Below are 25360 nucleotides of genomic sequence, written 5' to 3' on the forward strand. Positions count from 1 at the left end.
CAATCACTTTAAACCAGAGTGATGCAGGAAGGCAAAAGAGCTTCTGACAAATCACCCCACACCAGCTAATGGAAGAATCCAAGGAAGTTCATGCTAAATATACTCCATACAACCAAGCAGTATTCTTAAATGAAGAAAAGTATGGATGGTATCCGACATGAAGTCCATTTTAAATATACATCCTTCCCTTATAGTCCAAATGGCATTATTGAAAATGATTTAAATTTTCATGTTGGTTACTGTGCTGGACAGCAGTGGGGAGCAAACTAGACATAGTATCCCAGCCCCTCCCTCAAGGAGCATCTGGACTAGTGGGAAGGACATTTATTAACAAGTCTCATGTGCATTATTAAGACACTTCCAAAGCACAGAAGTACGTGACTTCCATAAAATTTTTATACTGGACCATAAAGCCATCAGCCCTTAAACAGGTTGACGTCTGTGAAACAGGTTAACACACGGAAGTGATTAAGTTATAATTAGGTTATTTTCCATCATCATACGTTTGTGCCGTCTATTTACTACTAGCCTTTGAAATTTAAGGGTCACAAACAACATGATCAGTAAATGCTAAAGCCCCAAACTACCAAAGCAGTTGTTACTGTATCCTTTGGAAGCTTTAGTAGGGAAAAAAACCATAACCAACAGATCAGATATCTAATATAGGCGCAGAGAAGAAAGGTTGACGAAGATAGAATTACAATGCTGGGGAAGGCCTTTGAGAGCCTTAAGTCTTAACTTGGGGTCAACAGCTATATACTTCAGGGACCCCAGAAACTCCCTAAAGTTATGCTGTATCTCTGCCTTGTCTCTTCAGAAAGGTTGTGGCTTCAAATTCTCAAAGGAGCCTGAGACCTAAAAAGAAAAGTTGAAAGCCCTTGATCTAATTCCAGAGAAAATGGGAAGCTGTTTGAAACACACAGTCAGTTCCTGACACCACTCGCGACCTCTGTGTGCTGTCTGCTACCCTGAGCTCTAACCCGTCCCCAAATGCAACTCATCGAGCTGGCCTTGTGTCCAGGGAGCTCAAACTCCTGGCACCTAGCTCCTATTTGAGATACTTGAATCTGGGCTGCCACCAGGACTCAGGTTGCAGCTGGGAGACCTCGACCTCCTATAGGAAGAGTCCTATCAAGGCAGGGCGACAACAGGCCAGAGAGGGTGTCTACCCCAGGGGTGGGTGTGTACTCACAGTGAGGTCCCAAGAGCCTAGACATTTAAAAGCGAGAGCTATACTCTTCTTGCTCTGTAACCTTACCCAACTCCTCTGGTCTGAAACCCGGTTTCCCAGGTGTGTTACAAGATCGGCAGGCCACGCCCCTAGACTTAAAAAAAAAAGGCTCGAGGGCGTGGCTTAAAGAGGCCCTCGCCCCTAGGCTCCCTACGGCTCTAGGTAGTGCGTGACGTCCTCCGAGGGTGAGTTAGCAACCACGTCAGGGGCGGGGCCTGTGGTCAAGTTCCAGACTCCCTCAGCTCCGCCCCCCACCGGCACCTCCTCGCGGACCTTCCGACACGTCACGTGACGGGTCGGCGCTGCTGGCGGTTGCTGTCAGCTGATACCACGGGTTGGTGGCAGTGGCAGCCGCAGCGATGGACTTTCTCCTGGGGAACCCTTTCAGCTCTCCAGTGGGACAGCGCATAGGTGAGTCCCCATAACCTGGCCAGCCATGCCGCAGGTCTCCGCGTCCAGCCTTAAACCCCTCCGAGCGCCGGAGGTCCCCAGCCGCGCATCTGAGGGAAGGAGGGGAGGGGGAACGAGGCTGGCGCGTCTCTCCGGTGTCTAGCCCCGCCCAGTTTCCCGCCCATCTTGATTGACAAAGACAGTGATCCATTACGAAGCCTCGGTCTGTGATGGATGCCTACGGCAACCAGTAGATAAGGAGAGGGGGCGGGTACACCCGTTTTTCAGCCAGTGTGCGGCTGCCGAGGGTCGCGAATCCTGGGAGAAAGTTTAGAGGGTTAAAGGGACTACGTGGTGGTGCAGTCACCGGGTTGCTCGACTGTTTTCGTCGTCCAGCGATCATTTCGAGTCGTGCCGCCTGGCCTCTTGCCCTCTCTTTGCTGACTCGCTGGGCTGTCCAGACATGGTTACCTGAGAAGGGCCAGAAGTCTATTCTCCCAGGATCGGAGCCTAGGGCTTAGCGTCTAGGCGGCGACTTGTTGGGTGGAGGGCCGAGCTTGGCAGCCCCGCCTCCCCCGGGCCCGGGCGAGACGCTGGGAACCCGCTGGACGGGGCGGCCAGCCTGAGCGACCGAGGTCTGAGGACGTGCCTTCCCCGGCAGCCCTCACCCCCCAGCATCAGCTCGGCGCGCACAGAGCCGCCGGCGGTCTGGGCCGGACGGGATCTCAGAAACCACCCGATCCCGCCTCCCTCGTCCCTCAGCGGAGGGAACAGCTGAGCGCTTGGCCCCAGACGCAGGCTTACTCAGAGCCCAGGTCGGCTGACTCGCCGGCGCCCTGTTGACAGGAGGCTTACCGGTTCTGTGACGTTCACCTCTCTGTGCCTGGATTTCCTCGCCTGTAATTAGGGGATAATAATGGTCCCGACCTCCATGAGGTGGATTGTGAAGATTTAACTCGTTAATAAATGTGTTTAGAACCGTGCCTGGCACGTTGCCAATGCTATATAAAAGAAAGGCAGTATTTATTGTTATGGTTATTGCGATGCCACAGGTAAGGCTCGCGAGTCCCTGGAAATGGCTGGGACTCGGGGTCCTTACTCCCGCGCGCACCGTGGGAGGACCGCAAAGGCCAGGGCCCAAACTGCTGACCCTGATCCCGGAATAGCCTGGCTGCGCCTCCTTGCAGGAGGAAACCGCAGGCCGTCCCGTGAAATTCTCCCTTCGCCTTTTTGATGGGTTTTAGCCTGAAGTCCGGACTGGGAAAATTCGATCTTTTATATCGACGAGACTTTCTTTCCATGCTTGACTGCCTTGAAAGCCAGACCTAACTTAATTCTGTCAACCAGCTCTGTGTTGTAATCGCCACCTTGGCTGTGCTGTTAGTGGCTCCTCCGAAGTTTTGTAATCAGATCTCTCCAAAAGGGGTGTGGCGGTAGGATTTACACACCAGGAAGTTCCTGGACCAGGGAGGGGGGACCTGCCTTCTCAGGACCACTCCACCGCCCCCCCCCACATACACACAGCACACCCCCCCCCCCCCAGTGAGTCATTGTTTTGGAGCTGAAAAGAGAAGGCATCTCTCCTTTCATCTTTATTTCCACAACTAGATACGCCTGCTTTCATCACATGCCAAGTTTGAGACTTACTACTTTAAAAACAAAAACAAAAACAAAAAAACCTAGCCCTGGCCAGGTTTGCTCAGTTGGTTGGAGTGTCATCCCGCACACCAGAAGGCTGTGGGTTTGATCCCCAGTCGGGGAGCATACGGGAGGCAACCGAATGATGTTTCCCTCTCCCTCTTCTCTCCTCTCCCTGCTCTCCTCTCTCTTAAAAAATAAATGAACATATCCTCAAGTGAGGACCAAGAAAAAATAAAAAATCTGTCCAAGCCAGCCACCTATTCCAGAGGCCTTCTAGAAAAACTCACCTGGACTCTGGGCCTTAGATGGTCAAAAAAAAAAAAAAAAGGCTTCACTTCTTACCCCGAAGGGTTGCCTGCCTTGGGCAAGAAATGCCCCGTCCTGAGACAGTGCTACTAAATCATACCCCAGAGGAGGAACTGAGTGTTGCCACTGGAGTGGTCCATGCCCCGGGGCTCTTCCAACCCAAGATTCTCCTCTGAGAAGCCCTTGGAGGTCTCGTGAAGACCCCCGGGCCGGGCCCCACCCCTGGAGTTCCCCACTCCGCAGGTCTGAGTGGGAGCCCTAGGGCTGGTATTTCTGACTAGTTCCACAGGGTCGGGAACCACACGGTTAAACACCTCTGTTCCAGCCCATCACCTTCGTTTTACACCGGAGACTGAGGGCCAGAGAGGGGAAGCTAGAGCGTATGGCTCACCCGGGACCCCAGTGCAATGACAGGGAAGCTGAGCACGTTCTAAAGCCACCGAGGCACTGAGATCCGAACCAAAGCAGAAGAGGCTCTCCGAGTCCAAGTCGATGAAGCATAGCTGCCTTTTGAGTTCATGCCCTCAGGATTCCGTATTTTTTCTTTTAGATGAAGAAGCAGAGGTACCACTACTGATGTCTGTGGTTATTGATGACCTAGTGTTAGCTGCCTGTGCTTCTGCAAGCTGCAGGAGTAAAACAATCTCTTCTCAAGCCTGCCGGCCTACCCTGTTGAGAGCAGAGCCCCACAGAATGGCTTCCCTGAGCCAGTTCAGTGGATTCTAATGGTATTCACCAGGGCTGTCATTCACAGCATTCTGGTGCTGCGGCTTGGCCTGCTCCTTCAAAGCCCCGGGCATCATCACCTCCTCCCTGAGTGCTTCTCTGGCCCCACCCGCTGTAGGTCCAGCCATTGCTGTTGTGCTCCCTGATCACCGCAGCTCCTCCAGCTCCCTCACTGTCTGCCTTTGGGCTCTGAGCTCCCACCTCCTTCTCGGTAGAATGGTGCTTCTGCCAGCATCTGCCCCTCAAGGGGGTTGTGAGAATAAGGTGAGCTACTTCCTGGAGAGTGCCTGGCTTATTGCCAGTGTGTGCGAAACAGTAGCTCTTCTGTCGAGGTCACACGAATAGGGCACTGTCCCATTATGTTAGTCACGTGCGAGTGTGTCTCCCCAGCAGGACTGGACTTCTTGAGGGCGAGGGCTGTACCGCATTTCCGGACCCTCGGTGTCTATCTGGTATGAGGCCTGGCCCCTAGTAGGAGGTAAGGAAAGGAACAGTTTCTGAGCCAATGTCACGTGCCAGGGGCCATACTAGTCTCCTAGGTGTGACTCTTCCCAGTGACCCTATAAGATAGGGCCATCTCTTACCTTTTCACCACCAGTAAGTCCGAGGGGAGGTATGTCGGCCCAAGGGCTCCCAGCTCACTGGTGAGTCCCAGGCTCGCAGGCTTCTCCGGCTGCGAGCCCTGCTCCTCTCTTGCACCCTCACTGCGCTGCCCCAGGCAGACCGGTGCTTGGGTGAACTTTACAGCAGCCCCACCCTCCGAGAGCCACAGTTACTGTTCTACCCGGCTGTGGCGCACTCGTGGGTCTGGCACGTCTCCAGGTCACTCACCCTCACCTGTGAGCGGGGGCACTTCCCCAGGGCAGCAGCCTGTGGCTGAGAGCATCCCGGAGAATTAGTACCAGGCAGTTTTGACACAGCTGTCTTCTGAGAATTTCAAAACCCTTTCACGGTGTCATCTGATGAGGACATATCTTACTGGCCACATTTTATAGACAAATGTTAGAAGACAACTCACCAATCCAGTTTCCATTTCTGGCCATCAGCTCACCCCAGGCTCTTTGGGCCAGAGACCCAGGTGACTCAGGAAAGCAAGCTGCAAGCCAGCAGACTGTAAACTTGGGCAGCCCTGGGGACCAGCCCCCAGTAGCTGTGGTGGGGGCAGCGGGATGTGACCAGAGCCTAAGGCCGAGCCTGGGGGCGGATGAGACGTGGGGGAAAGTCAGGGAGAGCTGCCCTTGGGTCCACCAAAGCCAAGCTACAGAGCCACAGGATGGGGTACTGGACAAGAGACCACAGGTGTCCACTCCAAAGAGAATAACTCAGGCCCTCTGGGGCACCATTTCGGGAGGGTTGAGCTGGAAACCGAACTGGACACTCAAGCCCTGGCCGGTGTACCTTAGTAGGTTGGGCGTCGTCCTGCAAGCCAAAAGCTTTCTAATTCCATTCCTGGTCAGGGCACATGCCTTGGTTGTGGGTTCGGTCCCTGGTCAGGGCATGGACAGAAGATAACCCAGTGGTGTTTCTCTCTAACATCGATGTTTCTCTCTCTCTTTCCCCCTCCCTTCCCTGCTCTCTAAAAATAAATGAATAAACTTCATAAAAAAAAAACTTGACACCCAAGCAATGTTGTCGAGGGGCCACCAGCCTGGGAGGCAGGAAGCCTGGGTCCCGCCGCCGGCTCTGCTCCTAACTGTCACGTTCCCTCCGCATCCCCATGCCCTTATCTGTAACGCAGCAGCGCCGCCGCCGAACTCCGTTTCCCAGAGGGTCCGTGAGAGACAACTGCGGGGACGGGTGAGGACAGGGAAGGGTTGGAACTAGAGGAAAGAGGGACACTGAGGGCCATTGTGGGGGAATGAGAGAACTGATCCCACGGGGCCCGGAGGGAAGAGTGTGACATTACAGCAGGAGTTCATCGGCGGCCCCGATAGCTGTCCCTGCCGCCTTTCCAAGGTGGAACCAGCTTCCTTGTTTGGTAGTGAGCTCCCCACTGCTGGAGGTGTGAGAGCAGAGGCCAGAGGGGAGGGAGGCTGTGAAGAGGATTCCTGCGTTGGCTGGTGGGGTGGGTGGACTAGACCGGTCTCTGCAGACTTCTTCTGTAAAGGGCCAAGTGGTAAATACTTCCTGTCCTACAAGCCACATGGCCCCTGTTGCAGCTACTCCTCCCCGCCGTTCATCACAGCAGCGGCCAAGTGTGCCAGTGAATGAACGTGACTGTGTTCCAGTCGAACCTCACTTATGGGCCCTGACGTTTGAATTTCATGTAGCCTTCACATCATGAAACAGTCTTCTTTGGGTTTTGTTTTTTTTTTCAACCATTTAAAGATATAAAGACCATTCTTAGCTTGGTGGGCCCTACAAAAACACACTGAATTTGGCACACGGCTGCATAGTCTGCTTGCTTCTGGTCCGGCCGGCCGGCCAGAGGCAGAATGATGGGGGATAGTGCCTTCAAAGTGGGGCCCCAGGGCACCCACGTCAGGGATGCTTGAGGGTACTCCATCCCTGGGCCCCCCCAAGTCGGAATGAATCTCTACCACTTCCTACAGTTGCCCTGGAGCACCCTCACCTCACAAAGCTCCAGTTAATTCATCTGGAAGTGCTGGCGCCAGGTCAGAGCCCAAGTCTCTGTCTTGGGGATCACAGGGGACAATGTCTAGAAAGGGCTTCGTGACAACTAGCCACGTGGCACCCATAGTAAGGCGTCTTGGATGAGCTCTTGAGTCCGACCATAGGGGGTGAGCGCTGGTTCAGCCTGCACCGGCTTTGTTACCTGGGGCAAGTCGCTTAACCTCTCTGTCCTTCAGTCTCCTATCAAGGAAGGGCAATGATGGTGCGTACCAGTCGGGGTTGTCGTGTTGGGCCGTGGAGCGTTTGCCATGGCGCCTGCCAGCCAGCGAGTGTCCCTAATTGCTAGCCATTGTGATTTTGCACTGCTGTGATCCCCACTGCTGGGGCGTGGTGTGAGCGGCCGAACCGAGGTGCCAGCTTGGGGCTCTGACTCTCCCATGCAGCCTCCGTGTCGGGCTTGGCGTCACTGGGAACGGCAGTCCCTGCTGGGTGGCAGCCACACTCACAGGTCAGGTTTCAGGTTGTGGGGCAGAACCGACTCCCACTTGGGAATTGAGAGCCTCTGACTGACCCTGCGGATGGCACTGATGAATAGGTTTTGTTCCCTCCCTGAGCGCAAAGAAATGAGAGAAAAGTCCCGGATTTCCGCTCTTTTGGTTTTGGAGGAAAAAAGAAAACAAAAACCCTCAGTGTCTTCTCATTAGCTTGGGGCCATCCCCCCGTGAGGAGCAGGGGGACTCGGGACAAGTTAACTCGTTCCTGCTCACCCAGGAGGTGTCCGTCTAGGGCAGCGTGCTCCCGGCCTCTGCCCTCCGGGCACCTCCTTTGGGGCTTGTATCCGCCCTGTGCCTCCTTCACTCTTATGTTCACAGTGTTTTCCTTTTGTTGGCTCACCTTTTCTATTTGACCTTGTCCTGTGATTAATGCCATGAAATCATTACTTTGATCAGCGAGTTCATATTTTTTTCCTGTTCCGCCTTAAATTAAATATGTCTGTAACTCTAAAACTGTCTTTCAATTTGCCCACGAGCCCCTCCAACAGGATGGGCTCATTCCGGAGGTAAGCAGCCTGAATAGGGTCCGAACTTGGATGTCCACCTCAGAAGGTCTGGGTTCCAATGTCAGCTCCACCCCTTCCCAGCTGTGTCCCCCAGGCAAGTGACGAAACCTCCACGGGACACTGGGCAGTTGATGATGCACTGAAAAGTGCCATGAAGAGCCAAACAGCTGTGTACGACCCGAGGAGGGGACAGTGGAGACAGAGGGGCCAGCCAGACCACGGGAGGCCGAGCCCGGGAGGACACGAGGCTGGACAGAGGTGTCCCCGTCGCATTGGAACTTGTTTGCGGTGGTTAGCACGCACCCCTGGGGCCAGTGACTTTGTGTGTCAGCTTGTCTGGGCCACGAGACCCAGATAACTGGTCTCACGTTTACTCTAAAATGTCTCGTTTTGTGGAAGAGACTAACACTGACTGCAGCACATTGCCCCGTGTGGCGGGAGGGGGCCGCAGCCAGTCAGCTGAGAGCCTTCACGGAAGGAGAGCACGGCGTGCCCGCAGACGCCCTGTGGACCCCCGCCGCCTCTGCTCCCCGGGTGTCCCGCCTGCCGGTCTGCTTGCAGGTTGTAGACTCACCACCCACCCCCCACCCGTGATCACACGAGCCAGTCCCTAGAGAGAGAGATCAGTGACATCTTTCACACTCACGAGCTGGAGGAGGGAAAAGGATGCGGGTGCACCTTGGCCGGCCACTTCAAGCCTCTGCTTGCATAGCCGTGCGTCTTCTTCCTGGGATAGGGTTTTAAAACCCTCCCTCCTTCATCTGACTGAAACTCTTCAGTTAGGCCCTATGGTTAGTTACATCAGCTTGAAAATCGTGGGTTGTCTTCTGTAGCGTATTTTAGAGTTCCTCTTGTGGACTGTGGTTACACAATGGCAGGGGAGAGGCAGCCAGGGTTTTGGAGAAAGACTGCTCAGCAGCTTAGGGAACAGAGGGAACTTTCCAGGCTAGGTTTGAAAAGAGCCGTTCCCTTGAAATGTAGGCATCAAGACAGTTTGCTGGCTGGGGGCAGGGAGTCTGCACTTTGTAGTTGCTAGTGATTGTTTTCGTTCTTGCTTTGTGCTAAGTAGGATACACCGCATTGAAGTGTGTTCTTTCATTCCCTCTCACACAACCCTGCACGCTGGGTGCTTTAGTTATTCCCATCCCACAGGGGAGGAAGTGAGGCCCAGCGCGTTCACTCTCGGTCACACCCCTGGCGAGTGCTCAGGTGAGGATCCCGACTGGGACTTGGCTGTGGCCAGATCCCACACTCCTAACTTTTCTACCTCATTGCTTCCCCTTAGAAGTGAAAGGGACCCACTGGATTTCCTTCTGAGTGCAGATGTCTGGGTCCATCTAGAATAAAATCATTCGTGATGGTTCTTTCTATATTTCTGCCTCCCCACCCCCACCCACCCCGCCCACCTTAACCCATTAGTTTCGTCCTGGGGCTTGTCGTCGGTAGCAGGAAGCACCGGTGTAGGCACCAGGTGTAGGCACCAGCTGCAGCTGCCTCTCTTTGTCAACAGAGCAGGACCTGCCCCAGGAGCTGCCCTAGAGAATTCCACTTACGTCTCAGTGGCCCGAACTGGGTCACCGGGCTACTTCTAGCTGCAAGGGGAACTAGAAAAGCTAAATGTTATGGGCCAGTGGAAAGTATCTTCACGAGAGACTCTTGGAGTCTGCTCCATGCGGTGGAGTTAATAAATAGCTAATGTAGTTCCAGGTGCATTAATACAAATGCCGTTCCAGCACGGGCAGGTAAGCGAGTAGAGTTCCCACACCACTTCCAGACGGGTGGCCCAGCTGGCCTGTGTCCCAGCACAATCGGTCGGAAGGGTGAAGGCTCTGCAGAACGTGTCCAGAGTGGTGTGTTCACAGGACCTGGGAGTATATGCATAAGGGGACAGACTAGGGAGGGGCATGATACTTTTAAAAATACTTAGAGGACTGCCAATTGGAAGAAAGATTGGTATTTCTTCACATCAGCTACTAAGGGATCAATGGGACCAGAGGGCGGGAGTATTTTATTTAAATTAAAGTGTTAGCCCTGGCTGGTGTGGCTCAGTGGATTGAGTGCCAGCCTGTGGAATGAAAGGTCACCAGTTCGATTCCCGGTCGGGGTGCATGCCTGGGTTTGCAGGCCAGGTCTCTGGTTGGGAGCGTGCAGGAGGCAACCGATCCATTTCTTTCCCGTGTGTTTTTTTCCCTCTCTTTCTCCCTCCTTTCCCCTCTCTCTAAAAAAGTAAATAATTAAAACTTTTTAAAAATATAACTTGTTACAAAGGTTCACTGTCCTCATGAGTATGGCCTCATCCTTCTTTCAGTCATTCAGCAAACATTTCCTGTGGCGTTGTCACCAGCCCAGTCCTGTCGGCTGGAGAGAATTTGGCGATTCACGAGCTGTGATCTCCACCCTTGAGCTCACAGCCTAGTGGAGGAGACAGACAAGGAAATCAATGCTGTCGTTATTTTGACAACTCCACTGCGCAGAGCTTCCAGCTGTGGTCTGTGCTACATGCTGCTGGCCCAATGAGTGAGGAAGCAGGCCCTCTGGGGGACCAGAGCCTGCTCCACAGAGACCTTACCTTGAGGGGGGGCTTCGGATCTTGAGTTCAGGGGCAGAGGTGGGGAGGAGCACACTCCTGGGAGGCGCGCAGAAGCCAGAAGGAGCAGGGCTGACCCAGTAGGCCCGGCTGGTGGAATGAGGAAGTAGGGACGAGGGCTGGGCCGGGTCTCCACCCAGTGTCTTGCCGATCCAGCACCTGTGAAGCCCGGGGTAGCTCTGCTTCCATAGCTCAGCAGTCCCATGGGGACGCCAGGGCCATGGCACTCAGTACACCGTGAGGGCTATCAGTCAGGGGTACCCCGGCTGCAAGTGACAGGAAACCCAGCCACCAAAGGCTAAGCCTGCCTTCACATGCTTTGCTCACCTAAGAAGAAGTCAAGGCCAGTGGTTTCAGGGTTGGTGTGTCAGCTCAATGATGTCTTTAAAGATGCAGCCTCTTTCTCTGTCCTTAGCATGTTGAGTTTTTTGTTCTGAGCTGGTTACCTCCCAGGCTCAAGCCCCCAGCACCATGCTCCCATGCCAGCCTCCCAAGAGAGAGGAAGGAAAAAGAAGGGGGGAAAGGCTTTCCCCTTCCTGACCTCTGCCCCACCCCGTGTCCTAGGTGGGGTCTCCCAGCGCCGCTGCCCTCAGATATCCCCTCCTTCCCCAGGGATCAGAACCAGGCCACTTGCCCGCTTTCTGGACCAGGTGCCGTACAGGGGAGGGGATGGCTGCTGAGGGTGGGCAAGAAGGAAGGGAGGGTGTGGCTAGGCCGGGAAGGCGGCTGCCACAGTGCGGTGTGGTGTGGCCCGTGCCTGGGGCCCTCTTTCCAGAGTGAGGTCGGTCCGTCCCAAACCGTCAGCACACTTCCCTCTGCCTTAGCAGCCGCAGCTTTCTCCCCTGGCTGCCTCACTCCCTCCTGGGACCTCAGCGTCCCTCAGGTCACTTCTCCCCAGTCCCTGAGATGGACCCTCACGCCCTTCTTCTCCCCGCTTCTTCCCATCATCGCCGGTGATCATCACTGATTCACTCATTCAGCCAGTGCCACCACGCTACCGGAACATCCCTCCTCCACCCCCCACCCAGCCTGGCAGCTCGTGCTCCGTGCTCCGCTCAGGCGGCACCTCCGCTGAACCCTCCCGGCTCCCTCCGCCGGGGCTCATCCCTCTCGCAGCACCCCCAGGACACCGCACTGACTCCCGTCCCCTCACTTCTCTGTCTTGCACCGGAAATGTTTGCCCTGCCATTACCCTGACCACTGGAGGGCCTCCTCAAGGGCAGGGGTTCTGTTCTTCATCTTCGCCACCCCCCCCCCCCCAGCACCTGGCCCAGAACTGGACAGACAGTAGCAGCTCCGAGAGTTTCGTGGGAGGGCGGAGACGTGAACGGATGGGCGGGGGGGGGGGGGGGGCACGCAGAAGGCAGTCAGAAGCCACAGGGGATGGAGTAGGGGGCCCTCGGGGTGGGGACAGATGGTGAGTGGGGAGGTCATCAGGGGAACGCTGCTTACAGCAGATTCCAAACACCACATCGTTTCAGTCATAAATATTTCAGGGTGTCTCTAAAAGGCATGGAATGGGATTACTACTTTAAATCAAATAAGCCATAACCACAGTACCATTATACGCTTTTAAAAATTGTACAGATGTGTTTTTCTAAAGCCTGAAAGCAGAAGGACTAGGTGGGTGTCTGCACAGAGGTTCACTCCGGTTCCTTTGAGCGATAGAAGCAGGTTCCTCTGTGCCGGAGAGACGGCGTTCGGTGACGCAGTCTGAAGCGGAAAAGGCCGTGCCTGCACTGGCCGGGCGCCAGGCCGAGGAGGCAGCTCCCAGAAGGGGGCCCGTGGGAGCCACCTAGGCTGATGCAGCGCGTGGCTGTTGTCTCCTTTATGGTCAGCTAGCTGCCCGTCTGTGCCCATCCCCCGGCCCAGTGAGACCTGCCCTAGACGTGGCTGTAGCCTAGGGCAGGACTGGGCCTGCTCTTTGTGTGGGCCTAGAAGGCACTCCCTTACTGTTTACAAACCATATTCCGCTGATCCTAAGACACCATGGAGTATTTTTTTTTTAAGCTGCCAATTGAGCTCTGATAGGGCATCCTTTGTGAGAAACATCCCAGTATCGGGGGGTTCAGGAGTGGGAAAGGGGTGCTTAGGGTCAGGGGAGCGGTGAAGGCCATCCAGGGTGGGGTGGGCAGGGCACGTGCAGTGGCTGGAGCAGCGAGGCTGTCTGGAGGCTCGGCACACCCTTCCTCAGACAGCAGGAGCCTCTGCTCTCTGTCCCACCGGAGAGCAGGCCCCGGAGAGGGAGGTGTCCCCAAGAGCTCGTAGCCCACCCTGGGCAGGGAGCAGCCTCTCCCTCGGGGGGCTGAGCAGAGTGGGAGTGTGTGAGTTTAGGGGACACAGGCTTGGCTTTTTTTTTTTTTAGCTTCACCTGAGGAATTTTTCATTGCTTTAAGAGAGATGGGGAGGGGGAGAGAGAAACATCGGTTGGTTGCATCCTGTACGCTCCTGGACCGGGGACCAGACCTGCAGCCTTTTGGATACGGGAGGACACTCCCACCAACTGAGCCACACCGGCCAGGGCCAGGCCTGGCTTTGCTGCCACCTCCGCTCCTGGGCACGGGGCCAGCTGCCCCCACATGTGGTGGGTGGGGACTCTCGGCGTATCTCTTACAGGCTGACATTCAGTGAGTGCTGGTCATCTTGTCACTGTCATTCATGACGTTGCTGTCACAGTGCCAGGTGGCAAGTGACACAGTCTGCCTCGTTGAGGAGCTGGCACTGGGGCGGGGCCTTAAAAGATCAGCCCTGCACTTCCTCTTCTGTGCAATACTCCATGTGTCGCACACCCCTGCGCTGTCTCAGCGCCCGGTCTGTTCTGTCACGGCCTGTTTGCCTTTTGCAGTTTCAGGGTGGCCTCCTACTAGACCGTCAACCTCCCGAGGGCAGGACGTGGTCGGCTTTGCTCACCGAGGTCTCCCTCCGGGGCCTGGACACGAGTTCTGAGTGTGTTGGAGGGTCATGTAACCTAGTGGTTAAGGGTATGGATTTGGAAACCAGACCTCTTTGGGTTCGAATCTCTGCTCTGCAACTTACGAGCTGTGTGAGCGGGGGCAAGTCACTGGGTTCTGTGCCCCTCAGAGTGTCCACCCTCAGCCTGAGGACTGTGGGGAGGGGTACCGGACTTGGTGTGCAGTGCCTGGTGCGCACACTGAGTGCCTGGTGAGTGTGCTGGTGGCGGTGGATGTTGTACTCTTATTGTCGTGGTCCTCTGTGAACCAGTGCCTGACAGAGTCCGAAAAAGACATTCCAGGTAGAGGCGCGAAGGAGGAAGAGCCACAGAGTGGGGAGGACACAGCTGGCTGTGGCCAAGGTCAGTCCCATGGTCCCTCTCAGCCCTGAAGTGTTCAGGTTTGACCCTCAGGCAGTGAGTGGGAGGGAAGCCCTGGACAATTTTTAGACAGAGAGAAGTACTGCTTGGATTTATGTTGCAAGAGTGTGGAGGTGGTGGCCCAGGACTGCAGGGGAGGGGACAGGTGCTGACCCAGAGCTGTCACAGTGATGGTGGGGTGAGGGGGCAACTCCGAGATGCACTGAGCAGCTGGAGTTCATAGCACTTGGGGACGTGTTGAACGTGCAGGATAGGGAGAAGGTTCTAGGCCGGCCCCCTCCTGGCTGACTGGGGAGTAGGACATCAGTGTGGCTTGCAGCCGTGACGCTGACCACATTCCCGCAGAAACGGCCCTCTCCAAAGCGGCGGAAGGAGCAGGGCTTTCCCTGTGGCTGGGAAGGCCACGGTCCCCCAGGGATGAACAGGCCAGGACCAGGGGCCTGGGGCTGCCATGTCTTTGGTGGCCACTCTTTCCTGCTCTCTGCCACGTCACGGCACTTAGCAATGGCTGGTCACTGCTCTTTGCCTGACATCGCACATGCGTTGCCTGGCTGAAAGGTCTCAGTGTCCTGCCAAGCCAGCAGCCTTATCTTGGTTTGACAAATGAGAAAATGGACACTTAGAGGGCTTGGGTCCTTGCCCATGGTCTCCAAGTGAAGAGGTGGGGCCACACTTGTGCCACTCCAAACCAGTGCCACTGCCCTCCCTGGCGGTGCTCGCCATGGTGCCAGGCTGGCTCTCCGGAGCCCTCTGGGCGGGTGGTGTCTGCACCGGGCCCAGCGTGGAGAGGACAGGCTACTGAGCAGATAGATAGGCACCCAGTGATCTGCACCCACAGGCCGGCCAGCTCTGGACGCCAGCTCAGCCTAATGGCTGGTGGGGGGCTGCGGGCCTGGCTTCCTCGGGAGCTGGGGACGAGAGCAGAACTGCCGCTGGGGCCTTTGAAGGTCACTGCCAGCAGCTCAGAGGTCAGGAAGTCAGCTGTCATTCCCTTGGAACTGGTAACCACTGTCAGTTTTTATTCTCCCTTCTTAAAATAGCAAGTTGAGTTACATTTGTGGTTAAACACAGAAACAAAACCAATGTGCCCGGATTCCTGTGGTTTAAATGTCCGCCCTGAATGGAGCACACCTGCCCCCGCGGAAGTCTTGATTGAGGAAGTCTCCCCAGCCCTGTCATCTAGTCCAAGACCCGAATGCAGGACATTTGCAAGTGATGGATGGGCCGGGCCGTCCCGACCTGGGCGCACCCTCCGTCTGCTGAAATTGTTCCGATAGGCCTTGTGTCTCTCCTGCCTCTTTCTCTCCCCCTTCCTATTTAGGAACTCCCCTCCTCCCTCCATCCTCCGAACGGCTCTGCCCAGTGCTGGACCACAGAGCGTGCCAGCCATGCTCAGGTCGTCGTCTGACTCGTGCTCAGGTCCCTCTGCACCCACCTGGATTCCTTGGGATGGCAGTCCTGCCTCACAGGTGTCCCAGCTGCCCCCTTAACTGCCTACTTGCCTTTCCAAAGTGACCATAATCCCTTCTAAAACCTGCGCTCTCACCCTCGGGGGGGGGGGGGGGTCCATCATTTTCAGGGCTCACTGGCGGGGGGGCGGGTCACAAGGGATCTGATGAAGGGACTGCAGCAAGACCTGGCCCTGGAGCCTGCTGGCAGGGGGCCTGGGTGGTCCAGAGACCAAGTCTGGGACAGCAGAGTTCCCTGACCCCGGAAGAGAGACAGGGCCAGAGGCATCAGTGGCCGCTCCTCCCCTGCTGCTCTGTGACACCTCTGCACCTCAGCGCCCTCATCAGTGGGAGGAGGGCGGCACCGTGCACCTTGTCTGTCTGTGAGGGAAATCGCACTCTGCGGAAACAGCTAATGGCACTGGGCGTTATGCAGCATGTAACTCGGGAAGTCAAGGCATCGCTAATGAAGAAGGGCCTGGAGGCCCGGCTGAGGGCTGGGGGTCTTTGAAGGCTCTGCAGCACAGAAGGACACAATCCCTTTCAAGTTTCAGGGAGTTTACTCTGGGCAGGAGAGGAATGGCTGGGGAGGAGCAGGGCAGGAGCCGAGGCAGCGGTCCGAGAGGGAGATGGTGGTGGCCGGCTGGGGCAGTGGCTTAGGGCGGGGTGAGCAGGGAATGGGGAGGATGGACGGAGAGTTAGGGGCTGGAACGTGCGAGTTAGAGGCAGGCCAGGAGTCAGGGATGACTCACCCTCCTGGCCCTTGTGACTGGGGTTCCCTGAGATGTGGCTTCTGAAGAAGGAGCAGGTTCTGCATGGGTGGTTAGCCACGGGACCATAAACCACCCAGAGCAAGGTCGACCCCTCTGCTCAGAGGGTACTGGTCCAGCTCTCTGGTTCTTCCCATGTAGCTCAGTAAGTGTGCGAGTCCCCAAGGATGGAGGGTGTCACACAAAGAAGCCACAGTCAGGACAGAATTGTAAGGTGAAGGAGTCCATCTTTCAACCTTTTTAAAGGGAGACCTTCCCCATCCCCTCCCCCAGCCATAATATAGGGAATAGATCAACCCACCCTGCTGCCGGGTCCCTGCCTGGATGGCTCAGCTGCCTGGCATGTGCCCTGGGCCATCCCGCCATCCACCTGGCCACAGGGCCCAAGGTGGGACCCAGGGTGGAATGAAGTCAGGCCAATTCCAAAACCGAGGTCACAGGAGCCGCAGTTATGGGGAGCTGACTGTGCTGGCCTCTTTGGGCACCACGGGGTTGGGCCCGTGTCCATCTGGTCCACGGCTGCACTCCCAGTGCCCGGAGCAGGCCTGACGCCTCAGGAGCTGTACATCGAGTGAGGGGCCACTCAGCCTCCCTGAGCCTCAGCTGTCCCTGTGAACCTATCCCTGCAGGACGGCTGTGCCATCACGTCACGTTCCACATGCCCGGGCCACTGAGCACTCTTGGTAGATGACAGGTGGCCGACGGTGCTGTGCCGGCAGGTCCATCAGGCCACGGGTGTGTGAGCACTCCTCGCCCGGGCCAGGGTCCGGAGGCCAAGGAGACGGCCCTGATGGAGGGGAACTTGCAGGGTGCCCTGTGTCAGGACGCAGGGGTCTCACTGTCTGAATCTTGAAACGTGGACAAAGTCCTGTCTTGTCTCACACCTGTGTGTGGCGGGAACGCACGCGTGTGCCCGACACAGCAGCCCGGGGTCATGTGCGTGACAGAGTGCTGCCCGGAAAAAGCAACACACAAGGTTGTCGGTGCGCGCCTCGGTGGAACCTGCTTCCAGACCGGTCTGTGTGCGCGTGGGACCAGAAGGGGGCGGCGGTCCGTGAAGGTGACGGCGGGAGTGGAGGGATGGCAGGTGGCTGTTTTAAAGAACACGTGTGAGTGTCCCCGCCCCATCCGTCCCCACGGTCCTCGTCCACCTGCCGCCTCTCACTCAACAGGAGGGGAAAGGGGGCCAGCCCGGGCCACGCGCCCAGCAGATCCTCAGCAAAGGGCCGCTGCGCCTGGCCTTGACAGGCTTCAGCGCCTGCGGCTGACTCTTGGCCGGGAAGCCTCACCCTGAGAACCAGCACAGCCTGAACGGGGTAGAGATGGTGGTCGTACGGCACCGTGAATGTCCTAAATGCCACTGAGCTGTACACTTCACTGTTTTAATTTTTACTGAATTTCTGGCAGCGACATGGGGTAATAAAATTATGTAGGTTTCAAGGGTACAATTCTTTTTTTCCTTTTTACTGAATCTGTTGAGGTGACACTGATTAACCACATTGTACAGGCTTCCGTCAGGTGTACAGTTCTGTAATCCATCCTCTGTGTATTAGATTGCGTGCTCACCACCCAATGAATTGTACACTTTAAAATGTTAATTTTATATTGTGTGACCTTCCATTTAAAAAAAAAAAAAAACTGCCACCACCAGTTACTGATTTGTTATCATCGTCACCACGCAGCAGTGCTGCGGGGTGGCTGGGTGTGCCCTCAGTCCGCAGACAAGGGGAACCTGGCTCCAAGGGGAAGGCCAAGGCCAGGCCCCCTGCTGGTGGCCAAGTCTGGGTCTCCCTTCACAGGTGAGGAGGGTCTCTGGGAGACTGGAGAGGAAGTGGGTCTCGGTGGGGGCCTCTGGGAAGTGGGGGCAGGGGAGGCAGATTGGCTTACTCCGCGCTGCCTGCCAGTTGGGAACTCTGGGAGCCATGTGAATAGTGACCAAGTCAGAAGAAGTATGTTATTTGCAAAAACAAGACGAAGCGCTCTCTCTGTGTGGCATGTCAGAAACGAGCGCTGAAGCCGGCCCTGCTGGGTTCCTCACCTGCTGCTGCTGCTGCTGCTGCTGCGCTTGGAACGGCGGCCACGGCTCCCTCTCCCTCGGCTGTCTGTCGGGGGAGAGTGGCCCGGCCCGGCCCGCTGTGGCGGCTAAGAACTAAGTGATGTGGGCAGTATGATTTACACAACTCCTGGCTCCTCTTCGGTGCCCAGAAAGCATCTGTTGTCCCCCCTCCCCTCTGTCTCTTCCCGCCCTCCCCCCTCCCCCCGCACTCCCACCCCAGTGTTTGAGTTTGTCCCCTGGGGACCCGACATGCCTTGGTGACGGGTGGTCCCTTCTCCTCAGAGAAAGCCACAGATGGCTCCCTGCAGAGCGAGGACTGGGCCCTCAACATGGAGATCTGCGACATCATCAACGAGACGGAGGAAGGGTAAGTCGGGGCCCCAGCGGGACAGCCAAGCGTCAGGCAGCCTGCACTCGACCACACCCTGCCTCCTACCGGAGAGCCCCCCGCACCCAGGTCCCACCACCACTTCGGTAGGCAGAGGCAGACCCCTCCGTGACCGTTGCTGCCAGAAGGGGTGCAGGGGGCATCTAAGCCCCACCCCCGGCAGGAACGTGCCATGTCAGAGCCGAGATCCCATCAGCCCCTCGTCAGGCGGGTGAGAGGCCCAGAGACGCCGCATGTGCAGCTGGCCAGCAGGCCCCTGGACACTGTCAGCCCACCCGGCCCCCCAGCAGCACCCCAGCCCACCGGCTCTCCCCAGGATCTCACCCAGGCAGCATCTTCCTAGCATAGGGCCCGCTGGCAACTCAGACTTGGGAAGTGGCCCCAAGCACCTTTCTGCATCTCGAGAGCTGGCATGTGGGTGAAGGACGTCCCGCTTTCTCAGGGACAAGGACAGACTCGCATGTCCTTAACACGTGAAACTGGCGAGGAGGGTGGGAGAGTGAGGCAGCACTGAGTGAGCCCCGGCCAAGCACTGTCGGTGTCCTTCCGCGCGCCCAGGAGCCCTGCTGAGTCCATGGTGTGGGGCGGCATCCCGGTCCTGGCTCCTGGCCTCTGACAGCCGTGGCTGATCAGCTGTGTGGCCCTGGGCAGGTCCTCTTCTCTGGGTCTTTGTCCTCAAAGCAAAGCAAACTTTCAGTCCTTCTAGCCATAAGCCCAAGGCCCCGAGGGGGCAGAGCAGGGGTGCCGTGCCCACCGTCCTTCTCAGGAAGAGCCGGGAGGCGTGTGGTGACCACCGCCAGAAGGCAGTGCAGCCGGGCGAGGCCTCTGTTCTGGGAAATCAGGACCAACCCTTAGAGCAGGGTCTCGTTTCCCCCTCCGTTTTTCACTGGGACGTGCACTTGTCCTGCGAGGGGTCCCCCTCGGCCAGGCTGTTCTCTGCAGAGGGGCAGGCTGGCAGCGGGCAGTGGGCAGGGACACCCAGCTTGGAGCCCAAGAGTCACTGTGGGCAATTGCATCACCCAGTGAAGGCCAATCAGGAGAGCTGCTGGGCCCCTTCCACTGTCCCCAGAGGTGTGCTCCGTGGGCTGGCCCCGGGGAGCTAGCAGGGGATACTCTGACCTGCATGGGGACTCGTAAGAGTGGGAGTGGGTGGTGGGCAGACGGCAGGGGCTTCGTGAACAGGGCTGAGTCGCTGCTGGGTCCTTGGAGAGGCGGGTCCCCATCCCCCTCGCAGATGCTGACAGACCTGGGGCTGGGACACGTGTGTCGGTTTGAGCTCCTCCTCGGGTTCCAGGCACTTCACCGAGCACGAGGCCCCAGCAGCGAGCCGGGCAGGCGGACTCTTGCCTCACTAAGCTTGTCATCTGCACTTGAGTCTCTTGTCCACTCCTCCATCAGGTGGTGGCCTCCTTGTCATCTCCTTTGGGCTCCTAGCAGAGTTCTAGGCACATAGTAGGCCCACAGCAATGGTGCACACACCAGAACATCTCATGCTGTGCCCTTCCTCTGGACCCTCTGTAAGGAATGGAGACAAGGCCCTTTGGAGCTGGAGTAGCCGAGCCAGGGGCGGAAACCAGGAAGGAGCTTGCCCCAGGGCATTGGGTGAACAACCTGCCTCATACTTCCAGGACAGGCCTCCCCATCAGGGTCCAGGGTCCCTCACCCCAGGTGTCCTCTTCGTCACAGCCCTGACAGGCCTCCATGGCTCTGTCCCCTCCTGGAGTCCATCCCCAGGAAGGCTCCCCTGCTGCCTCCTCTCATGCCGAGTGGCCCGTGTCAGGGCTCTTGACTCTCCTGACTTGCCCCCAGGGGCCTGGTCCGGGCTCCTGCCTCTGTCTCCCCTCCATCCCCGCACCCATGGCTGGCCCACGGCTGGCCCATCTAGTCCTTCTCACCTAGCTGTCACACCACCGCCTCAAAGAAGCCTTCCCTGACCCCTCCCCACACCCGCTCGCTGTTACCATGGGACCTGCCGTTTACCCAGCTGACACCGGGGTCCTGGGCCGTGCGGTCTTGTTCCCCAGGGTGTCCCCAGCACCCGACAGGAGCCAGCACGTGAGGATGCTTACTAAGACTCAAGGGAAAGGGTGGACAGGCAGGGAGCTGGCCAGGATGGGGCATGAGGACTCCGTGCCCACAGCTGCTGGTTCTTGAACTTCAGTCTGCACGAGAAGCCCTTGGGGCATGGCAATAAACATGCAGACCCCCTCAAGGTTTGGTTCGGGGGACCGAGAGCAGAGGCCCAGGGTTCTGCATTTTTAATAGACACTCTCCCCCGCAGTGCTCTGGTGCAGGGGCCCCAGGACCACACCCTGGAAACCCCTGCCACCTACTCAAGACCTGCCAAGAGGATTTTGGTGGGACAGCAGAGTATGGTGGGGTGGGATGAGAACCTGGACACACAGGAAACAGGGACAGGACCCAGGGAGGACTGTTACTGAGAGCCACCCCCACTTCCCAGAGCTCCCTGATCTTAGGCAGGCAGCGCCATGTCCAGTAGGGAGGCCACAGGCTTCAGCCCATCCTTGTCCTTCCTCTGTCCCTCTGCTCAGCCCCAAAGACGCCTTTCGAGCGATAAAGAAGAGAATCGCGGGGAATAAGAACTTCCACGAGGTGATGCTGGCTCTCACAGTGAGTGTCCTGTCTGTCCGTCTGTCCATGGCAGGGCCCCGGTCCACTGGGGCGGTCTCCCAGGCCCAGCAGGACCCCCAGTCACCGAGGGGCTCCTCTTCCGAGGGCTGGATGGGAAAGGTCCGTGGGCAAAGCACCATGCTAGCTACACTCTGGGCAGACACGGAGTGGCAAGAAAGGCCATTTGGAGAAGGTTCTCTCCAACCTTCTGGCTTGGGAGTCCACATCCCTCCAGAGCTGATGATGGAGAGCCCGGGCCAGAGGGCCCACGGGTGGCAGAGAAGCCCAGTGAGCCCACGCTTCTCAGGGGTGGGAAGCCTGGTGGGCCCAGTTGGCGCTTGGACGCCCTGCCTGGAAAATGAGCACAAAACCAATGTTGGTGGCTGAGGACAGTCCTTGCCCACAACAGCACAGGCCAGGCAGTGGGCACCCTGGCTGTCAGGGCAGGTCTGAGAGTGGAGTGGGGGCCCAGGGTCCTGCATTGGGGTCGCGGGGTCTGTGCCAGCCTGCCCTGTGGCAGCATGGCATCCGGGAGAATCCAGCCACGGTGGGAGACAAAGGCCACTCCTGCCGGGAATGGGAACAAGGAGCGGGCCACGGGGTCACCGCTTGACTGAACGTTCTCTTTGGGTTCCACCTGGAGAGCCACCTTCCCTCTGGACTATTCAGCTGAGAAACAGCATCAGGACCGGGTGCTGTGGGCACAGAGGCCACGTAGCGAGGGGCCTCTGGCCAGCACATCGCCCTCTTCCTGCCCGAGCCCCAGCACCAACCTGCTCCTCCGAGTGCCAGGCCTCACCTTAGGAAGCCCCGTTCTCTCTCGGGCTGCCCTCTGGGACATGCACAGAGTGTGAGGGTGGGGCCCTGGGTGCTCCTTCCTTCTGACGGGTGCTTTCGGGCGCCTCCCGGCCTCCAGGTCTTGGAAACCTGTGTCAAGAACTGCGGACACCGCTTCCACGTGCTGGTGGCCAGCCAGGACTTCGTGGAGGGTGTGCTGGTGAGGACCATCCTGCCCAAGAACAATCCACCCACCATCGTGCACGACAAGGTGCTCAACCTCATCCAGGTGAGTGCAGGGTGGGCGGAGCAGCGTGGGGAGAGCTCAGTGCCAGCTTCCTCCCCTGACGGAGCGCCGGGCCCCGGCCCGGGGAACGGAGCCCACGCCACTGCGGCCCTTCTCCTGCTGGCTGCACTCCGTTTCTCGCCTGGGGCCGCCTTGGCTGTCTGCTGATCGGCTGTTCCGAGTGTGGGGAGACTTGCCAGCTGTGGGCCCTGCCATGGAGGGGGCTGTCTGGGCGAAGCAGTGAAAGGCGACAGAACGGCTCCTCTCTGGGGGGCGGGGAGGGGGGCTTAAAGGGGCTTCAGCGAGCCGTGGTTACCGGTGACGTCCCCTTGTCCCCTCTCAGTCCTGGGCCGACGCGTTCCGCAGCTCGCCTGATTTGACAGGTGTCGTCGCCGTCTACGAGGACCTGCGGAGGAAGGGGCTGGAGTTCCCGATGACCGACCTGGACATGCTGTCGCCCATCCACACGCCCCAGAGGGTGAGGAGACCCGCGGGGCAGCAGTGGGGGGCTGGGGGGAGGCAGGAGGAGTCACTGCAAGGGGCTTCCGCGGCGACTTCCTGGGGCCCTGGCCAGCCCTGCTGATCCAGTCGTATCCTCACTAGACGGTGTTCAGCTCGGAGACACCGTCAGGACAGAACTCTGTGGGCACCGACGCCAGCCACCGGGGGAACCCCAGCCAGCACACAGCTCCTCCGCCCACTCCCGTCGCACTCCCCAGCGACGCGCCCATTGCGCCAACCCCTGAGCAGGTAAACAAGCCTGGGTCGGGGCCTCGAGGGGCGGGGTGGTGGGCCTGCCCCCCCCCCCACCCCATGTCAGGGAAGACCCCAGTCAGAGTGACAGTGGCTGCCCTGGTGCCTCTCCTGGGTCCTCACAGCAGCCGCATGGTGTGTTATTCTTCCTGTCTGGAAGACGAGGCTCAGAGAGAGACAGTCACTTGCCCAGAGCCACACAGCTGCTCAGAGACAGAGCTGGGATCCAAGGTCAAGGCTGTCTGGCTCCAGGCAGGCTCTGTCCTGTACATTGACCGTCTCCCAAACCGTGTTCTCTGCGGAGCCCTTTGGGCAGCACCAGGGAGGGGGCGTGCCCAGCAGGCGGCGCCTGCACCCACAGCAGCTCCGCTTTCTCAGTGTGGTTTGTGTATGTGCTCTCGTGAGGTTGCACTCGAGCAGAGGTTCTGGCTAAAAACCACTTTAAAACATGCACACAAAGAGTAATTTAAAAAACCTCTTGCGTCGCATCTTTATGCTTCCCGTGAAACCCCAAGAAGATGCGAGGCGAGTGTAAGATTCCAGGGGGCGGGCCTGGGCCAGGCTTTCCCGGGGCCCTGCGTGCGGCTCTGGGAGACTGCCCTGCTCGGACGAGGTGTCCCACCGGCTCAGCGGGCCTCTGTCCCTCGGTTTCTTCCTCCTGAAGCTGCAGGCGAGGGGCCCTGCCCGTTGGCCAGGAGCAGTTTGTGGCGTGCTGACGCGCTCTCCCTACGAGGGACACCCACTGCCGTGTGGCTGTCAGGGCGTGGGTCAAGGTCTTGCACTGTCAGGGTGCCCACTTGGAGGTGTTTTGGAAACTTCAGACCCGTCACGTCAGCTAGGTGTAAACGCTCACCTGCCGAAAGCGCTGGTGAGGAGGACGGAGGTCTCGGGTGGAAACAAGTGAACTTTCCCGAGTGCGCCGGCTGACCTCGGGTGCCGTGTCCAGCCCGGCAAACCGCCTCCCACGCCCTCACCTGTTTGAAGAGAAACTGCCGCACTGTGCTAGCTTCTAAAATCACCTCCAGGGTTACAGGTATTGTTAGAGTAGCTTTCTTAACTGGACAAATAATTTAAGGTACATAAACCTTACATCACCCTGTGATCCAACATTTATCTTACCTGGTTATGATGTCAAACCGATAGGCCCGAAGTCCAGCATCCGTGGAGATTAAGACTCTGCCTCCATGCAGTGCGGGAAGGCTCTCCCGAAACAGAGCTGAGTGGTCTCTGTTTAACCTCAGAGTCCCCTGCCGTCCCCTGGGACACGTGCAGACTCTGAGACACGCCGCGATGTCACCCTCAGACTCACTGTAATTGGGTCCCTTCTGACCAGAACGCGCTGGGTCTGTGATCGGTGGTTTTTCCACTCCCTCATACCAGGACTGTTCACTAAGTAGGCCAGATGTATCCAGTGTTCTCAGGTGTGGAAGGTGTCGGCGCACCGCAGTGGGTGCGCCACCTGTGTCTGCGCTCCAGGTCTTCCTCTGTAAAGGCTGGGCTGACGGTAGGGCCTGGCGAGACAGTGGTCAGGTGTAACTAGCCGTGCACGCTCAGCGCTGGGCACTCCGCCGGTGGTCAGTAGAGGACAGCGGCTGTCACAGGCGTCGTGGATTTCAGTGGTGGCCCCCGGATTCTGGAATCAGCGAGGTCTCCTGACTTAGAACGTGCGAGCGTTTCCCAGGATGTCAGCCCTGTCGATGCCAGACCCATGAGGAGTTCCGTGGTCAAAGGGTCCTCCGACCAAAGTAGTTTTGGAGCTGCCATGCCCATCCCTTCACAGCCATCCGCAGTGTCCTCGGCGTCCCTGAGGGGACTCACACCCACGGGAGAGCCTGTGCGACTCGGCTCTCAGCGATGCCCCAAGCCAAGACCACAAGACCACGGACCCTTTGGGGGTCACTGAAGGCCTGCTAGCGTGCCTTGAACAAGTGCTAAGTTATCCCTCCAGCAAGGGCTTAGTCTGAGTGTCCTGCCCACAGTGGGGGGGGGGGGGGCGGGGGCCTGCCACCCATCCTCTGAAGAGCCTGGGACACCAGCATAGAGCAGAAGCAACCAACAGGCCAGGAGCGAGACAGAAACCCTGTCATCACAGAGAAGAGCGAGGAGAACCCCGCCACCCGGGGAGGGAAGCGGGCCTGCGGGCTCTGCCCTCTCCCTGCGGGGCGGGGGAGGGGGGGACTGCCCTCTAGGGCCTTGTTAGCTAGCTGCCCGAGGGCCGGGGAGACTCCGGAGCCTTCCCACCGTGCTCTGGTGCGTTCACCCTCCACTGCTTTCTGCCGGCCGCTCCTTGCACCGGCTCCCCAGTTTGGAGATGGTGACGGTCAGTAGAGCCTCCGTGAGGGGGGCCTGTGGGGCAGGGGCAAGCGCCTGCCGGGCCCTTAGTGCAGGGCTGTGCCCTGGGAGCT

General features: G+C 58.1%; 1 protein-coding gene across 2 annotated transcripts in view; it reads left to right on the forward strand.

Annotated features, from left to right (window-relative positions):
• Positions 1-1497: 1497 nt before the first annotated feature.
• TOM1 (target of myb1 membrane trafficking protein) overlaps positions 1498-25360 on the forward strand; it is a 38426-nt gene continuing 14563 nt past the window's right edge. For both annotated transcript variants that reach the window (XM_036019539.1, XM_028532067.2), the window contains exons 1-6: positions 1498-1642; positions 18403-18487; positions 21061-21139; positions 22056-22205; positions 22546-22680; positions 22806-22952. In XM_036019539.1, coding sequence (XP_035875432.1) covers positions 1591-1642; positions 18403-18487; positions 21061-21139; positions 22056-22205; positions 22546-22680; positions 22806-22952 — 648 coding nt within the window. In that variant the 5' untranslated portion in view covers positions 1498-1590. The remainder of the gene's footprint in view (positions 1643-18402; positions 18488-21060; positions 21140-22055; positions 22206-22545; positions 22681-22805; positions 22953-25360) is intronic.

Source organism: Phyllostomus discolor, chromosome 2 (genome assembly GCF_004126475.2).
Source record: "Phyllostomus discolor isolate MPI-MPIP mPhyDis1 chromosome 2, mPhyDis1.pri.v3, whole genome shotgun sequence".
Taxonomy (NCBI): Eukaryota; Metazoa; Chordata; class Mammalia; order Chiroptera; family Phyllostomidae; genus Phyllostomus; species Phyllostomus discolor.